At 38.2% G+C, this 17309-nt stretch overlaps 1 protein-coding gene across 2 annotated transcripts in view; it reads right to left on the bottom strand.

The window, feature by feature from the left end:
- Positions 1 to 5: 5 nt before the first annotated feature.
- The window catches only part of LOC105441718 (intersectin-1), a 34712-nt gene continuing 17408 nt past the window's right edge, over positions 6 to 17309 (bottom strand). For both annotated transcript variants that reach the window (XM_030995458.1, XM_030995457.1), the window contains exons 8-26: positions 15298 to 15471; positions 14296 to 14807; positions 13587 to 13684; positions 12726 to 12778; positions 12297 to 12408; positions 11738 to 11887; positions 10686 to 10826; positions 9303 to 9390; positions 8108 to 8247; positions 6944 to 7101; positions 6119 to 6297; positions 5465 to 5503; positions 4950 to 5000; positions 4096 to 4161; positions 3343 to 3743; positions 2628 to 2815; positions 1429 to 1921; positions 628 to 809; positions 6 to 230 (exon numbers count right to left, since the gene is read on the bottom strand). In XM_030995458.1, coding sequence (XP_030851318.1) covers positions 107 to 230; positions 628 to 809; positions 1429 to 1921; positions 2628 to 2815; positions 3343 to 3743; positions 4096 to 4161; positions 4950 to 5000; positions 5465 to 5503; positions 6119 to 6297; positions 6944 to 7101; positions 8108 to 8247; positions 9303 to 9390; positions 10686 to 10826; positions 11738 to 11887; positions 12297 to 12408; positions 12726 to 12778; positions 13587 to 13684; positions 14296 to 14807; positions 15298 to 15471 — 3349 coding nt within the window. In that variant the 3' untranslated portion in view covers positions 6 to 106. The remainder of the gene's footprint in view (positions 231 to 627; positions 810 to 1428; positions 1922 to 2627; positions 2816 to 3342; positions 3744 to 4095; positions 4162 to 4949; positions 5001 to 5464; positions 5504 to 6118; positions 6298 to 6943; positions 7102 to 8107; positions 8248 to 9302; positions 9391 to 10685; positions 10827 to 11737; positions 11888 to 12296; positions 12409 to 12725; positions 12779 to 13586; positions 13685 to 14295; positions 14808 to 15297; positions 15472 to 17309) is intronic.

The following is a 17309-nucleotide window of genomic DNA, read 5'->3' as shown; positions in this document are numbered from 1 at the left end:
TGTTGTGGGACGCTATTCTCTTGTGTTGCTGCCACAGTTGCGGCAACTACTGGAGCCTTTAGCACCTGCTGCCGCAGTGATGTTGGCGGAGGGCTCGGTTGCTTGGTCACCTTGGGGTGTTGGCATACAAGGCGAACGGCTCGTCGGGCTGGGGTTTGGGAGTGTTGGCGTAGATGGCATCGCTGTCAGCGGAGTTGCGGAAGTTGTGGTTTCTGCCCTCTGGTTGTGACCTAATGGTGAGAGCAAATGATTGAGCAGACAGCAGTGAGTGTATGAGCAGTAGGAAGAGGAGCAGAGACAGACATTGGGAGAAGCAACATGGAAAGAGGCTATGAATGCTCTTTACGTCATGGTCTCTCTCTTTCCGTTTGTGTCGGTCTAATGGTCTTATCGTCTGTGCGGCCAGGGTATGCAGAAGTATCATGCTATGTTTTTTACGTTACACTGAAATGTGAAACAACATGATTGTAAGTGTAAAACAATATGATTATTCATTTATTTTTCTGCAAAAAAATGCATATTCTGTAAATCATTGTTTTCTGACCAATAAAACCGATCAAGATAAAAAAAAAAGAACAACCATCATTATCATCATCATCTTCATCACCAAATTATAAATCGACTTACTCATCAAGGACGTGGGCTTTGGGGAACCAGCCCTGCTTGCCATCTATCTCACCAGACCACCACATATCCTGCTTCTCCAGTACGGTAATGGTGGCACCGGCTTTGAAACACAGGTGGTTGTCTTTCTTAGCATCCCAGTCGTAGAGGGCCTTCACCTTGGTACCGGCCGGTGGTATCGTACCCTGTGGTGGTAGGGGGTTAAGTATAGAAGAGGTCAAATATAAGATGTGGCACATATGGAGAGAGAGAGATGGAGAGAGATGGAGGGAGAGAGATGGAGAGAGAAAGAGAGAGAGAAAGTAAGAGAAAGAGTATGAGAAAGAGAGAGAGAGAGAGAAGGAAAAAAAAAGAGATAGAGAGAGAGAGAGAGTAAGAGAGAGAGACAGACAGAGAAAGAGAAAGAGTGAGAGAGAGAGAGAGAGAGAGAGAGACAGGGAGGAGGAAGAAGAAAAAGATGAAGAGTGTGACAAGCATATTGTATCATAGAGAAGAAAAATGAAGATACAGAAAGGAAGAGTATAAAAAAGGACATAAAACAGGAATATTCAGACCAGAGAAGAGTGCAAGTGAGAAAATCAAAGAACAGTCTCTGTTACTCTTTGAAGATTGCTGAACACTTATTGTTATGGTTGGTAACATATCAAAATATTGGTTCTTGGTATTATTTTAATACACATTTTTATAATTCAACAAGCATCAAACAGTATTATACAAATACACTACATTATATACAATGAAGCTTTACCGTTAATGTTCAATGAAGTCCTATAATAAAACAACATGATTTTGATTTAGTCCTACCTGATTTGGAACAGGTGACGGAGTGGCTCCTGTCTGAGGTACAACCTTTGTGAAAGATGAAGGACTATCGGCTGCCGGTACTTTGGAATCGCTATCCCCTATCACATCGTAAACCGGATCGTCCGTTACGGCCTGGTCAGTGCTGGCTACCTGCTCCTTCTCGATGGGCTTTGGCTTGCTGACCTGCGGGACTGTGCTGGCCACCGCAGCAGCACTAAAGGCGGCGGTGAGTGACGCGACGGACCTGGAGGAGGGGGCTGGAGTGGACTCGATCTCGGAGACGGGCGTGGAGTGGGGCGTTGTCGGTTCCTGAGATGAGGGGGCGGGGGACGGACTGGACGTTGCGGCCGGCGCTGCATTTGCTGGAGCTGGAGAGGGCGTAAGACTGGAGGATGCGGCCGGAGCGGAGGAGGTCAGGCTGGCTGCTGTGGTGGAGATCGCAGCGGAGACGGCAGCAGGGGTAGGAGCAGACTGCTGCTTCACCTCAACGCTCCTGTCAAAGACATACAGAATCCTTTCAATGTATACAGTCAAACCTGTCTATAGCGACCGCCCAAGGGAAACACAAAAAGTGGCCTTTGTAGACAGGTTCCTTTAGTACATGTTTCAATGAGAAACCATTTTCAAGGGTAACCAAAAAATGAGGTCTTTGTAGACAGGTGGTCATCAAAGCAGGTTAGACTGTACCAGGGACATTGTGATCTGGTAAATGTGTCATAGAACTGTCAATGCACAGGTCTTTTTTATTAACCCTAAGGTGTTTACAATCTGCACCAAAATATTGAATTTCTTACACTTCATACCCAGGATATAAAGACAAGATATTGCAGACAAGAGAAAAGAAGACATTGTGTACAGGTTTGATAAGAATTCACAGACCAACTATGTACACCTAGTACACCAGGGCCCCCTTGCATCAAACTGACCATTGATGGTAACTTTGAAATCAATGGCAACTACAAAGGTAACAGGGCTCAACAGCAAATCAAAATCCAGGTTATCATTGTATTTGACATTGATGGTAAAGTTACCATCAACTGTAATTTTTCTGCAACGGGCCCAGTAGTACCTGAAAAACATTACAAATATGAAAGCGATAACTTCTAAAACAAGATTTAATAAACTTCCAAAAGTAATTACGGAGATTTTTTTTCTCCAAAATCAATTAAAATTTGCAGGAATCTCTCTAAAGTCCTTACTTCTTTGTGTCTCCGAAGCTAGACCAGCTTGGCGCATCAGCCTTTCCGATGACACCATTGTTTTCTGGTTTCCTAGGCGTGGTGGGTGGAGAGGGTAGTTTCTCTGCATAATTCTCAGGGAACCATCCTGTCCTTCCCTCAAGTTCACCGCCGAGCCAACCTGGTTCACCTCCTTGGTTCTTACCAACCTGCCAATGGAATAAGGATTAAACGATTGAATAGTATGAAAAATAAATTGAATTATAGAGGTGTTGTGGTATAGTGGATAGAAATATAATTTTTTGTCATTTTATGTGTTGTTCCCCACTACATCACCTAGAATTTTCATTCCTAAGTTCTCAAGAATGCAATGATTGTATACCTATCTTTAACAATATTTATAGAGCACAACATATCCATCTCTAGAGAAAAAGAAAAATAGAAATTAATGATATTTTTTAACACGCCAAAAGGGACTACGTCACAATCCTCTGACCAAATTGCCAATTTGAGAATCGCATAGATTTTGAGATTTGATATTTCAAACATTCATAACTTTCTTATCATTGGTCCAATTTGTTTAAAACTTTCACCATTCTGTTTATATGCTGGTGGGCAGCATATTTCCACATTGTGGACAAAATAAATCAATATCGATATCAATATCAATATCTTATTTTTGAACTTGTTACAAGAATTGGATTGCTCTTTGAGTACCCCTAAACATCTTACATACCAAGATGATGTCCCCTGGTTTGATGGACAACTCATCAGGTCCTTCTCCATCAAATTGATAGAGGGCTTTGTACTGTGACAGCACCGTCTTGAGATCTTTGGGCAGTGGAGCTGGCTTCGTCGTTGAGGGCGCTTCTCGAGCTGACGAATTCTCTGGTTGGGACGCGACGACCGCTTCCACTGTTGGTTGAATCGTGAGCGGACTCTGCTGCGAGGAGGGCTGCTTAATCGCCGCATTCGTAGAGGGCGCCGTTACTCTTCGTGGTTGCGGTGTTGGAGTGAAAGAAGAAGTGGCAAGACTGGCGGAGCTTGTTGTTGTTGTTGTTGTTGCACTACTGGAAGTTGTGGACGATTGTTGTGGCTTGAAAGGTTGACCAAAGTCAAATGAGGATGTGGAGAAATCTGCAAGAGAATTTTTCGATTATTTCAAACATTTTATATGTAATTGTGCCAACCACTTGCAGACACAAGAAAAGAGTAGGAAAACATGTGAAAACCTACAATACATACATATATGTGCAAGACAAAGTCCTCAGAGAAAATGACAGCATACAATTGAGACTGTTAGCTTAGCCTTATCTAATGATAAGCTATTACTAAATGTCGAGTAGTCTATGGTTGCATCATTTAACTGATGGGTTATTTCTAATTAATTCATTTTTGTCATACTTATCTACCTATCTGCACTATTTCTATTCATTCATGTATTCATTTACTTATTAATTTCACTCATTTATCATTATTTTAACTTTACCTGCAAAAGTTCCGAAGGGATCTTTCTTCTCTGAATCCGGTTTGGTTGATTGCACTGAGCCAGTACCTGTATGCACAAGACAGCAAGAAAATGATCAAAAGTAATTTGAGCATGTAAAGATTAAGGAGGGGTTACATCAATATTAACTCCATGTTAAATGGTAAATTGACAGTGATATATATGGATTTTCATCTCTAACATGTATTACCAACTACCTCTATTAAAGATTAGGTAGATATGATGACTGTATCATGCTGATAGCCCTACTAAAGCTTTAATCAGACAAATTATCAAATAAAATGACATTCAAATGTCAGCTTTAGTTCACAATTCCATAATACAAATCAATAATAATTGCCAACTGGCCAGGGGTATAAATATATGTTTATGTTTTAGTTGATTATGACTCCATTACAGGAAAAAATATTCATTGTAGGGGCTCAAAGGATTTTGAGTATTATACATGTCATCAACAGTCCAGAAATCTGATAAACTTCCAAATTTTACATGGCAAACACCGAAAAGACCATTTTTGTAATGTGATCAAATTAAATGCATCAATCTTTGTCAAGTGCCATGTTACAAATCATTTCATTCACCTGTTACAAATAATTTGTATTTCAATAGTCAGAATACGAATTGCATACAGTAATCGTTGCTAGGTAGAACAAACATTATGGCTTGTCCTACCTAATAACACGGAATGTATGCAATTCACATTCAAACTATAGAAATATAATTATTTGTAAGAGGTGAATGAACTAATTTGTACCGAGCCACTTCACAAAGATTTGTGCATTGAATTTGATTACATTTATGAAAATGGCCTATTTCTCAAAATTAAGGGTAGATACCTGAAAATGCAGCGAAGGGGTCACTTGGATCTGTTTTTGTGCCTTCATTGCCTGTAAACAGAGAGACACAAAGTAAGTAAAGCATTAGCCATTGGAGGACTACAAAATAGAAAAAGCAACACTTTCTAAAATTGAACTCGTTTTCGTAAGGCAGTAAAACAATAAGGACTATTTGGCAAGGTATATTTACCTACACCTACACACATAACCAAAGCAATACATTTTTTTTAAAGCAATAAATGTAGAAGATGTCCACGTCAAAGTGTCATTTTGGAGATGCGATATACCTAATCTATAATTAATAATAAGAATAGTACTGCTTTTTGAGAAGTCTGTAACAGTCAAAGAAAGAAAAAATCAAAACATATGGCCAATGTGAAGAGCAAAATATGATTCATGCAGTTGGTATTTTAGAAATTACTTTCCCTTGATGGGTGACAAAAATCCTTCATCCAAAATAAAAATGTAAATATCTTCAAGATTCCAACTGACAATTTTTTTTTTGGTATACTTACTGTCAAATGCTGAAGTAAACGGGTCATTATCAGCGGAGCCTAAAATGAGAATTAAAGATAATACAAGGATAAAACTGAATGAGTCTAAAATCTGACTGCAATCTCCCATTATTTATATACATTGTCAATGAATATCGAGGCCCATTTTCAAGGCACACGCTCTAAGTAGAATAATCTATCAATACTAAATATGCCCCCCTCCCCCCCAAAAAATGGTAGGCTGAACCATTTTTCTTCTTTTTAACTAACAGCTTTTTAGCAAGCCTTAGGCTACTTTGATTTTCTTGTTTATATCATGATTCAACAGATTTAATTACAAAATTCAACCATGATACATATAAAATTTTGTGGTATATCATTATGTAACAATTAAACAGTCCCAAGAAAAGTTATTGTCAACGTGAAAATTAAAAGATTACATCTTTCCTCTGCATAAAATCTTTGCCTTACATATATTATATTTAATTCATAATAGTGGTATATTGTTGTTGAAGGCAAAGAAACATCAAATTTTACAAATAACAAATTCAGCACCAAGCCCCCCCTAACTAATTCCCCTTTAATAATCCATTAATAAATAGTCCGTGAATTGAATGCCACTTCAATTCTAAATGCATTTTATTCTACCGAATGTACAACTGAGAGGGAACTCACTAAATGCAGCAAATGGATCAGCTTTCTTGGCACTCTCCTTTCTTTTCTTCTCTTCCTCTTCTTTTCTCCTCTTCTCTGACTCTGCTTTCTCTTTTTCTGCTTGCTGCTGGGCTAGCCTGATGGCATCAAATTTCTTCTTACTCTCATCCTCTTCCTTCTTCTTCTGCATGACGTCGTGCCTACATAGACCCCCAAAATAAAAATAAATAAATAAATAATTAATCAATTGAATAGATAAATAAATATCTTTTTAAAATAAACAAATAGACAAATCAGTCATCAATCACCAACAGGTTATCAATTGTTCATCTTTACTCTTTAAAACACACAATGTATCTAACACATAAGGGGTCCAAGTCTATAAACATAAACAAGTCAACATATTTCCAAATCTGTCCTTAAAATAAAAAATAAAATAAAAAATGAACACAAAGAGAACATCCTCCAATTCCCCCCCCCCAAATTCTTTTGGTGTCTCACATTATTTAAATAGACACAACATAATATCCCCCCCCCCCAACTTAAAAAATTGTCCTCTTAATCTGTTTTGAAGAAGAAAATAAAATGAACAGGATAAACACTCTCTCTAGATCTTTTTTTTATACTAAGCACAACAATGCAATCTTATGCATGAAGTAACAGTTTTTAACACCTTATGGAAAAATACCATGATGAAATCCCCAAAACTTTACCATAAAACACTGGTTGTCTTGTAAGATAATTCAGATAATGCATTTCTTTAAACTTCTAACTTTAATAACACTTGAATCAATAGATAAGAATGATGTCTTCTATCACAAGCATAAAATACTACATGTAATTTACCTTATTTTTTGATTCTGCTGGTTCTGCTTGACGAGTGCAAGCTTCTTCTGGTCCTCTAGGCGCTTCTTCATGACGGTGAAGTCAGTCATTTTGGCTTTTAATTGCTTCTGCAACTGATCAGTCTCGTTCTGCTCTCTCACCAAATTTGCTTTTAATTCCTAAGATAAGAGACAAGAGAGGGTTGATTTGAAACCATCTCTGAAGCTGCATTTGATTGGAGGAATGTTACTCCAGTCCAACCTGCTTTAGTGACCACCTGTCTACGAAGACCACAATTTTTGTTTCCCTTGAAAATGGTTTCTCATTGAAACATGTACTAAAGGAACGAGTCTACACAAACCACCCGTCTACAAAGACCACGTTTTGTGTTTCCCTTCGGTGGTCGCTCTAGACAGGTTTGACTGTATGTCTATGCTAGAGGAGGGTTGCAAAACATACCAAGAAAAGAAATTTTCTGATTTCCTCTAGAGTTTAAAAATATGGAATCACTCTTTTAGGCCTATTTCCAGTTTAAAACGTTTTAAAAACATCTCTGAAACATATTCCCACCCCTTTTTTCCTCTCTCCTTCTTTGGCAAAATCAGCTTCATGTCAAAAATCACTTCAAAAGTAATATTATATGACAATGCTATCTATTTAACAATCATATGTAACAGTTTTGTATTAGCGTATAGAACAAATAGGCATAACTGCAGGTCTCTATGTGCTTTACAGAACAGAAGGAGTGGAAAAAGGTGCAGTGGGCTCATAATTGTGAGATCTTACAAAGTGTTAAATAGATATAATGTTTTCAAATTACTTCTGAACTTTTCATAGGTTTCTAATTCATTTCTAATTAATTACATCATTATGCAGACAGAGGCTTCAAACTAAAGTCTTAACGTAATGTACTGAACGCAACTAATATTCAACCACTTCATCCTTTCCTTCCTAAATAATTCTTTAAAATAACAAGCAACATAACAAAATAAAAAAAATAACTACTAAAGATGTATTAACATTATTAATTTCAGAAACACAATGCCACAGGCTGTCGTCGGTCCAACAGAGTAAAAATAACAAGAGAGGACCAGTAACTACGCCCTCTCACATTGCCTGGCGAAAATCGCCGAACAATGGTGGAAAACGCCATTAAATTCAACAACAACATCCCTATTGACTTACAGAAAGTTTTGAGTGATTGTTGTCAGTGTCCTGCAGACTAGATGCAGTCTTCCTCTCGACCTCCTCCAGCGCAGCCCTCATCCTGACCAGTGTCTTCTGCTTGTTGTCGTAACTTGTCATCACTGCTGCGTATGTATCCGCTAAGTGCACAAGATAAATAAAATCAAGAGAATCGTAACTTCCTTAGAGACCTTTAAATGCAAGCTGAAATCTTATCTTTTTTAACAATACCTGTACTTGGCACCATGACACTCATCCAAACTCTCTCATTCTTTCTATTTTTCTTGTGCGCCTCGGAATAGAATTGTCTAGATAGACGGCGCTATGTAAATGCCTATTATTATTATTATTAAGACAGGGCCCTGTTTCATAAAACTTGCTATCAATAAAAAGTTACAATAGCTGTTAAAAGCTACTGAAATTGTGCCATTTGCTGAGAGCAAATTTGTCATAGGTATTTAGCATCTGTTATTCATAACAGGTTTATGAAACAGGGTCCCAGTTTACAGGAAAAAGTAAACTTGTCAGCACTGCTGCGTATGTATCCGCTGTACAAGATAAACAAAATGAAGACAGGACCCAGTTTCATCAAACTTGTTATCAATAACAAGTTACAATAGCTGTTATAAGCTACTGAAATCATGCCTTTTGATTGGCTGAGGGCAAATTATCATATATATTTAGCAATTGTTATTAAAAACAGGTTTTATGAAACAGGGTCCTGGTTTACAGGAAAAAATCCAGAGAACTTGCATTCACATCTTTAGAGAAAAAGAACAATAAAAAGCTAAGAAAGGTACCCCTAAAACAATGTAGGGCAGAGGCTTTGCCAGAAAATAAGAGAATGAAGATGACCAAGAATGAGAGACTAGAACATGTTATAGAAACAACAAGAATAGAGAAACAGATAAAATTTGTTTTAAGATATTGTGCAGTGCTGTTTGAGTCGTCTCGCACACATTGTTGAACGATAAACTTTCTTATGTGTTTTCTATATTGTGCAACTTTGATGCAACTTTGCACAGAGATGACAGAGAAGCTAAAGGGCAAAAACGTGACCAGATGAGATGGGAGTCAGGGAGAAGGGGTATGAAACGAAGAAGGGTGAGGGGGAAGAAGAGGGCAAGAACAAAGGGTGTGTGGGGGGGGGGGGGTGGGTAAATTGGAAATTACTGCAAGTAGTACGTTTACTCACAGACTTGAGTGTTGATATTGAGTTTCTTAGCTTGGACTTGAAGTTCCTCTTTCTGCTGTGCTCTCTGTTGTTTCAATTGCCTTACTTCCTGCAAACACAAGCAAAGGACTCCCATTCAAATAGCCTGAAACAAGCTTTACTTTAAAGCCCCACTGCACTACTTATAGCTACTTGCTCCCTCTATATAGCAAACAATGTCTAATCGGTGACCATTGGCCCCCCCCCCCCTCCCATGATCCCCTTTTCTTCTGTTAATTGAGAGCAGATTTGATGAGATAACCACCTGTCAGTGACGTTGCAGGGAGGTCTAATCCCTCCTGGATAAACTAGTGTAGACAGGCTTTAATTCACAGAAAAGAAATTGTCTTCCATTTCAGTCATCGCACATTTTCTACCATTAAAAATGTAACAAATCCTCTAATGAAGCCATGTGCTAATTATATCAAAGCTTATAATGTTGTATATAAATGTACATGTGTGTATGTTTAGTAGATTGAATTAAGGGTTGGAATAACTTTTCATGGAGATTAGGGGGCAGATTTTAATGATCTCACTCCTAGATACTAATCAAATAATTAGTTAAACGTAGTCATGTGGTATTCAGCTATGGAGACTATCAAACTTTTTTCGCTGAAAATTGTGCAATAGTTTCCAGTACTATTTACTGATTTAGAAGTACACAATGTGCAGCAGTGAGTGTAAAGGTTAATGCACTTTTACTGTATGTGTAGCACTGCACAGTGATGCATGTGCGCTTTTCTCTGTATGCGTGCTAAATTAGTAAGCCGATTAAACTTTGGGTTTATTTATCAACGACACTGACACAAAACAATCTTGAAATTGAATCTTTTTACATCAAATAACGGGGATCTAGGAGTTTAATTGTATGTAACAAGTGGTGCATGTTTTCATTCATTCATTAAAAGATCTATCCGTTCCTGTTGAGGCTGTATGCACCTTTCTTGTGCATACAGCCTTGACTCGAGTGCAGATAGATTACAGAATGCACTCATTTGTTTACTATCACATGAACAATACCGATATCTACTGCTAACACTATCAAATAAACAAGCAACACCGCTTTTTTCTATGATTGCTGCGGCTGAGGCTGCTATTGCTACTTCAACCACCGCTACCACAATTATACTACTAATACTTCTAATCCTAAACATCTACTAGGTATTATCGCTATCGTCCCATGAATATACAATCAAATCTGCTTTAGTGGCCACCTGTCTACAAAGACCACGTATTGTGATTCCCTAGAAAATGGTTTCTCACTTAAACATGTTCTAAAGGAACCTGCACTTAAAGACCACCTGCCTATAAAGAACACTTTTCTTGTCTCCCTTTGGTGGTCTTTATAGACAGGTTTCACTGTACCTGTATCCTCTGTTGAAGTTGATCGATCTCGGCCACCTTCACGTCCCTGTTCTGGCCCATCAGAATGATTGATGTCTGATGTTCTTTCACAAAGTTCTGACTCTCACTGAGTTTCATATTTAGGTGATTCTTCTTGTCCTCCTGAAAGTCGAGTATAAACATCACACCCATTTACCTCGTCTACTTTATTCCTTTCATTTCCAGCTTCTTATGAGTGACGTATAGCAATTTCAGAATAGATTGCACAGCCTCATATTCAGGGGAATGTTGCAGGATCAAAAATTGTTTAGTTGCAGGTGTGTATAAATATAAGTGTACTTTATATACAAATCAAAACGATGAAATGGAAGATGAATATTTTAGAAATACAACTAATCCTATTATCATCACCATCATCATCATCATCATCATCAACACCACCACAATCATCATTATGATCACCATCATCATCATCATTACCATCATGATGATCATCAATGTCACCATCAAAACAACCACCAGCCCAATCACCAACGTCATCATTATCATCATCAATATCATCATCGCAATCATCTTCATCAACATGACAACCACCGCCACCAGCAGCATCATTCTCCACCTCGTCGTCATCATCATCGCAACCACTAGACATCATGAATAGGGTTAAATGGAAGAGGTAAACTGCTCACTAGTGTCTCAATCTCACACGCTAGCATCTTCCTGGTTGCTTTGAGATGACAAACCTCCTCCTCCTCATCATCATCACCACCACAATCATTATTCCCATCATCATGACCATTATCATCATTATTATCATCCTTGTCATCATTTTCACCATCATCAAAATGACAGCCACCACCAGCAGCAGCATCAAATGGAAGAGGCAATCTGCTCACCAGTGTCTCTATCTCACACGCTAGCGTCTTTCTGGTTGCCTTGAGATGACAAACCTCCTCCTGATATTAATTTTCTCCACCATCACCACCATAATTGTAATCATCTCCATCATCATCATCATTCTCTACCTCATCATCATCATGAATAGGGTTAAATGTTAAAGGCAATCTGCTCACCAGTGTCTCGATCTCACACGCTAGCGTCTTCCTGGTTGCCTTGAGATGACAAACCTCCTCCTGAGATTTGATCCTCTTGGCTTCCAGTTCTTGTCTCTTCTGTCTCTCAATCTCCATCTGCCTCTGCCTCTCCAGCTCTCTCCTCGCGGCCTGCAAACAAAAAGGTCAAAGGTTACAGGGCTCATTATGTATGCAAAAAAAGATTGTGATTGCCTATCTCAAGAACTGATTGATGGATTCCTACCAAACAAATATTCAGCCATTCCCTGCATTAACAAGAGGGTTTCTGATTACATTTTGATTTTACTTTCTCATTCTCATAATTTGTTTTTGTTTTAATTGTTCTGTATTGATTTATATTGGTATTTATTGTTGTGTATATATTTTATGTAGGTTTTTTTTAAAATTGAGAATGAAATAAAGACTGAACTGAACTGAACTTGAACTATCTAGTTATTTATATATTTAATTACTTAGTTGTTTATTTATTTCATTTGTTATTATTATATTATTATTATTTTTCATTCATGGCTTCATGGAGGACCTTTGGGTGACTCACCTCTCTCTGCTGTTCTAACTTCATCCTTTGAGCTTCTCTCTCAGCTTCAATCTCTCTCTGCTTCTGCATCATTCTCTCCAACTCCAGCTGTCTCCGTCTCTCCTGCTCCAACCTGTAATCATTAGAATTTGTATTTTAAAATTGGCAACACCAATTCTTCACTTGATTAATGACTAAAAATCTTTAAGCAAATGCCATAACTGGAAAGTAAATGTACAGCCAAAGGACTTTGCACTGACTGCATTTTGCTACTCAAAAGAATATTTCCTTGGAAAAAGAAAAGAAAAGAAAAGAAATCAAATAATAACCTTGATGGACTATAACTTCCATGTAAGCATACCAACAATGAGAACATTGTAGATCTGAGCATTGAGTGAGCATGGAATCATTTGTGTTTCTACCTGCCATGAAAAGGCTGGTGATATTTACCTTATTCTTTCTTTCCTCTCTTGCTCATGCCTTTCAATTTCCCTCTGCCTTTCCTAAAATAAGAAGAAGAAAAAAAGAGACATGATTAGTGAATTTATATCTTACAGGTGGAAAACATCACAAGAATGTATTTATTAATTTATTGGTAAAATGTATTAATTTATTCATTTATTTATTTATTTATACATTTATTTATTTTTGTCCTGAAATTTATACAGGGTAGCACATTTTCACCAATAGTGGTGGTCTTCCAAGAATGGAAGAAATAATGAAATGAATGATATTTTCCAAAAGGGTACATGACATGCAAATAGCTCAATAATGTCAAATCAATTGCAAATAACCGAACCCCTCACAATTTCTGATTTTTTAGAACAAGCGATTTAGAATTTGATTGCATTTAGGATTGTAAGACATCAACAATTAACATTGTACTCGAGGCAGATCTATATATATAATGATTTATATAGCGCTGTCTATCTAGAATTTATATTCAGAGGTGCATAACTATTACCCCGGCTTTAGCCTAGCTGCCATTACAACGCTCCAGCATTTCAGGGAATTAATTCCTGCCAGGTACCCATTTACCTCACCTGGGTCGAGAGTGGCAAATGAAGATTAATGCCTTGCCAAAAGACATTAGTGCCGTATCAGGGATCGAATCACGACCTTTGAATTTCAGGTCAAGTGCTTAAACCACTCGACTACGACATATAGCCCAAAACAATAATAATTTGAATACAATGTGGAATTAGAGGAACCAATGTTATATATTTATATATTATATACAAATCAATAATCAAATCTGCACATGACATGATGGCTTTCAAATGCTTAGGAAAAATCTTGTGTTATATTAACCTTTTCTCTTTCTTGGACTTCTCTCAAGGCTGCTCTCCTTCTTTCAAGTTCTTGCTGACCCTTCTCAAAGTTCTGCCTCTTTCTGTCTTCAAATGATACTGTGGGTATAGAAAAGAAAGGATCACCAGTCAATTCAGATCAGTTCAGTTCAGTTCAGTTTAGTTCAGTTCAGTTTAGTTTAGTTCAATTCAGTTCAATTCAATAGGCCATTTTCTTAATGTAATCAAATGTTTAATCGCAAATCTTTGTTAAATGCCTTTTTACAAATTATTTCATTCACCCGATACAAATTATTTCACTTACCCGTTAGGAATAGTTGTATTTCAATTGTCAGAATGCAAATTGCAAACATTACGTGTTGTTAAAGGCCCACTGCACTATTTGTAGCTACTTGCGCCCTCTCTATATTAAACAATGCCTAATCGGTGACCATTGGTCCCCCATGATCCTCTTTTTCTTATGTTAACTGAGAGCTGAGTTGATGGGCGGTCTAATCCCTCCTGTAAACTAGTACTGACAAGCTTTAAGTAGGACAAGCCATAACGTTTGTCCTAATTTATGCAATATTTAAAACATCTAAAATAGATTCCTGGTGTTTTGTGGTGACTGGCCACAAATGGCACATTTATCAGCAAAACTAATGCCAAGCAGTGCAACTTATTGTTTAACTGAATACATAGCTAGTTCAATATCGGTGAAGAATAAATACCTGGCGTTAGTTTCTTTTCTTCTTCCAGGGGTAGCTGCTGCTCATCCACACTCTGCTGCTGAACAAGGGCAGGGGAGAGAGGAGCCCCGAACCCCCCCTGACCTGGCATACCACCAGGCATTGCACCGGGCATACCACCGGGCATAGCACCGGGCATCGCACCGGGCATCGCACCACCACCACCCCCACCTCCACCCATCATTGCGCCTCCCACCAACGAGGCCCCGCCAAATGGCATGGTACCACCCACGGGTGCCCCGCCCATACCACCGAGACTAGCCATCATGCTGGCGGTGGGCATGGCAGGGGCTGGGGCAGGGGTAGGGGGTGCCCCTCCTGCCCCCGATGAGGTTATGCTAGAGGAGCGGCCTCGCCGGTAGGATGGGGGTACAAGGTCAGGGGGTAGCTTGGCGGGGAGGGGCTTCCCCGTCTTGACCATGTCAACCAGGTGGAGTGCCACACAGAACTCCTCGCAAGTCAGTCTCCCGTCATTGTCCACATCAGAGAGACCCCTGAAAATAAGCACAAGACAAACTAACTATGTGTTTCTTAATACCACAATGATGGAAATTATGAAACAAAAACATGTATTAGTGAAAACTTTTGATTTGATCAGCTGATAATGTACTTAATGAGCTAGATACAGTCAAACCTGCTTTAGTGACCACCTGTCTACAACAAGCACATTTTTTGTTTCCCTTGAAAATGGTTTCTCATTGAAACATGTACTAAATGAACCTGTCTACAAAGACCACTTTTTGTTTCCCTTGGGCGGTCGCTGTAGACAGGTTGGACTGTATAGAATCCACTGACACAGGATATAAAATATCATTACTGATAGATTTCCATTGAAATTTTGGAGAATGTGCATACATTGTGTGCAGGTAAGCCTGAATCCGATGACCGGGTTAATAATATATATCTTTGAGAGGACCTGTGCTCCAGAAAAGCGCTATATAAGAACTAGCTATTATTATTATCATCGCTATGTTCTATACAAACCAGATCTGTGCTAGATGGGCCTGTCCTAGGCCAGACTGGACCAGGATGTTCCTGGCCTGAGCCCCCGTCAAGAACCCACTCCTGGTCCTATCCTGTGTGTTGAACATCTGGGTGAACTTGAGCTTCGAGTTGTGCGGTACACCCCAGTCAGCATTTATGGAAGAGGCACGCGCCCTAAAATAAAAGACCAAGCAGGTGTTAGCTCTGTCTCAAAGGGCAAGTCGAGCCCATTTGCAAGTTGAATTGAATAAATAGTAAAAAATAAAACAAACGAAACCGTGAAAGTTACATCAAAATTGGATGAAAACATCTGTGACCTATGGATTCTCGCTGCACCTACCCGGGCATATAGGCATTGTATACAGCAAGACAATTTACAAACCTTTTTCCTCTCTTAATTTCTAAAACTGCGGAGATCCCCTCATCCCCAGAGGAATCTCATGCCTGTAATATATCCAGAAAAGAAAAGGTAGGAATCTAAGTATGCAATTGCTAATAAACCAACATTGATTCATGCTGCAAACCACATTGGCTCGCATAACTTTCTGATTTAAAAAAAAAAGCCAATAACCTGTATTGCTGTGGTAAGGGCTAAAGAAGTAACGCTGTTTCTCAATTGCGTCAGTACATTTTGCATTGCCAATAATCGTAACAAGTAAAATATATAAAATTGCCATCTAGACCCAACCAGTTTTATCACATATGAGGGTTGCATATTCACCCGTTTCTTTGCAATACAAAAATCTTATCAACTACGGTACACACAATGCTCATGAGGCCATAATGCAATGATATCCCTTTCAGCATAGCCATTCAACATTGCATTTAAAAACCATTTACACATACAGTTGATACTACGATGCAATGGAAATGGCCAATGGTGAATGGGTAAATGTGATTGGAGTGAGCTACCATGCCTACATGTTTTCACTAAATGAAAAATAGAATCAAGCGAGTTGTGATACATGGCATGTCTTTCCGTGACTTATCATAGTTCATAACAGCGGATGCGGTGAGCAATTCAGCTCTCGAAAGCTCTCGAAAATACTCTGGTCAATTGAAAAAAAGATCTCTGGTAAAAAACAATAAAATACTTAAAATATCACTGTGAGAAAAATTGCACTTAAACAACACCAAATCCTAAAAGAGCTCCCGCTAACAGAAAAGTATTTTTCACACTGGTTCATAACCTTTGTTCTCGCAACGGAAGACCTTATTGCCAGTCTCAAAGTTAGCTCTTTCTTTCCATCTTGTTTTTTATTCTTCTTCAACTGGTTGGATATTATCTTTTGAATTAGTATTTATTTTCTTAGCTGAATGTGGCAATTATTTATAATAAAATTATCAATGGTATTAAAAATGGTAGCACATCTGGAGCTATAAAAATTATAAACATTTCATAAGAACACTTGAGTACTAATGAGAATTACAAATTTCCTTTTCTATTACCAGCTGTCCATTTGGAAAATACTCAAACTTGATACCAAGACAAAATACTGAAATTGGTGAGAATTGTTCTTTCATTCATTATGCATTTGGATGAGCTGTAGATCTAAACTACATGAAATGGTTGCTACAATGAATGATTAAAGCTGAGATGAGTTTTCATTCCAATCACTGAAGCAATTCAGTACCTGTAAATGACCTGATTGTAAAATGCAGCGGTGATGAACTTTGTTTTTTATTTGAATGAATCAGATACATCTATCCCTGCTAGTATGATCAAATCCATATGCCCATATTCCAGTGCGCTAACATGCAGTTAAGACCCCCCTCAAGTCACAGCCTTGGTTCAAGTAAATGTACATTAAACAAACAAATGAGGAAGTACAACTCCATTTGGCCTTATTTTTTAGTTCCCTATTTTTTATTTTCTTATATATTGCAAATGCTTATCATTGTATATATCTTTGTATTGTTTTTATTGAAAATGGAAATGAATAAAAAATAAATTGAATTGAATTGAAAAATGAACAGAAGATATGAAAGTGAGTTTAAAGGCACTGTTTAAC

Source organism: Strongylocentrotus purpuratus, unplaced genomic scaffold (assembly GCF_000002235.5).
Source record: "Strongylocentrotus purpuratus isolate Spur 01 unplaced genomic scaffold, Spur_5.0 spur5_scaffold_21, whole genome shotgun sequence".
Lineage (NCBI taxonomy): Eukaryota > Metazoa > Echinodermata > Echinoidea > Camarodonta > Strongylocentrotidae > Strongylocentrotus > Strongylocentrotus purpuratus.
The sequence above is the reverse complement of the archived record's forward strand: the minus strand, read 5'-3'. Positions and strand labels throughout refer to the sequence as shown.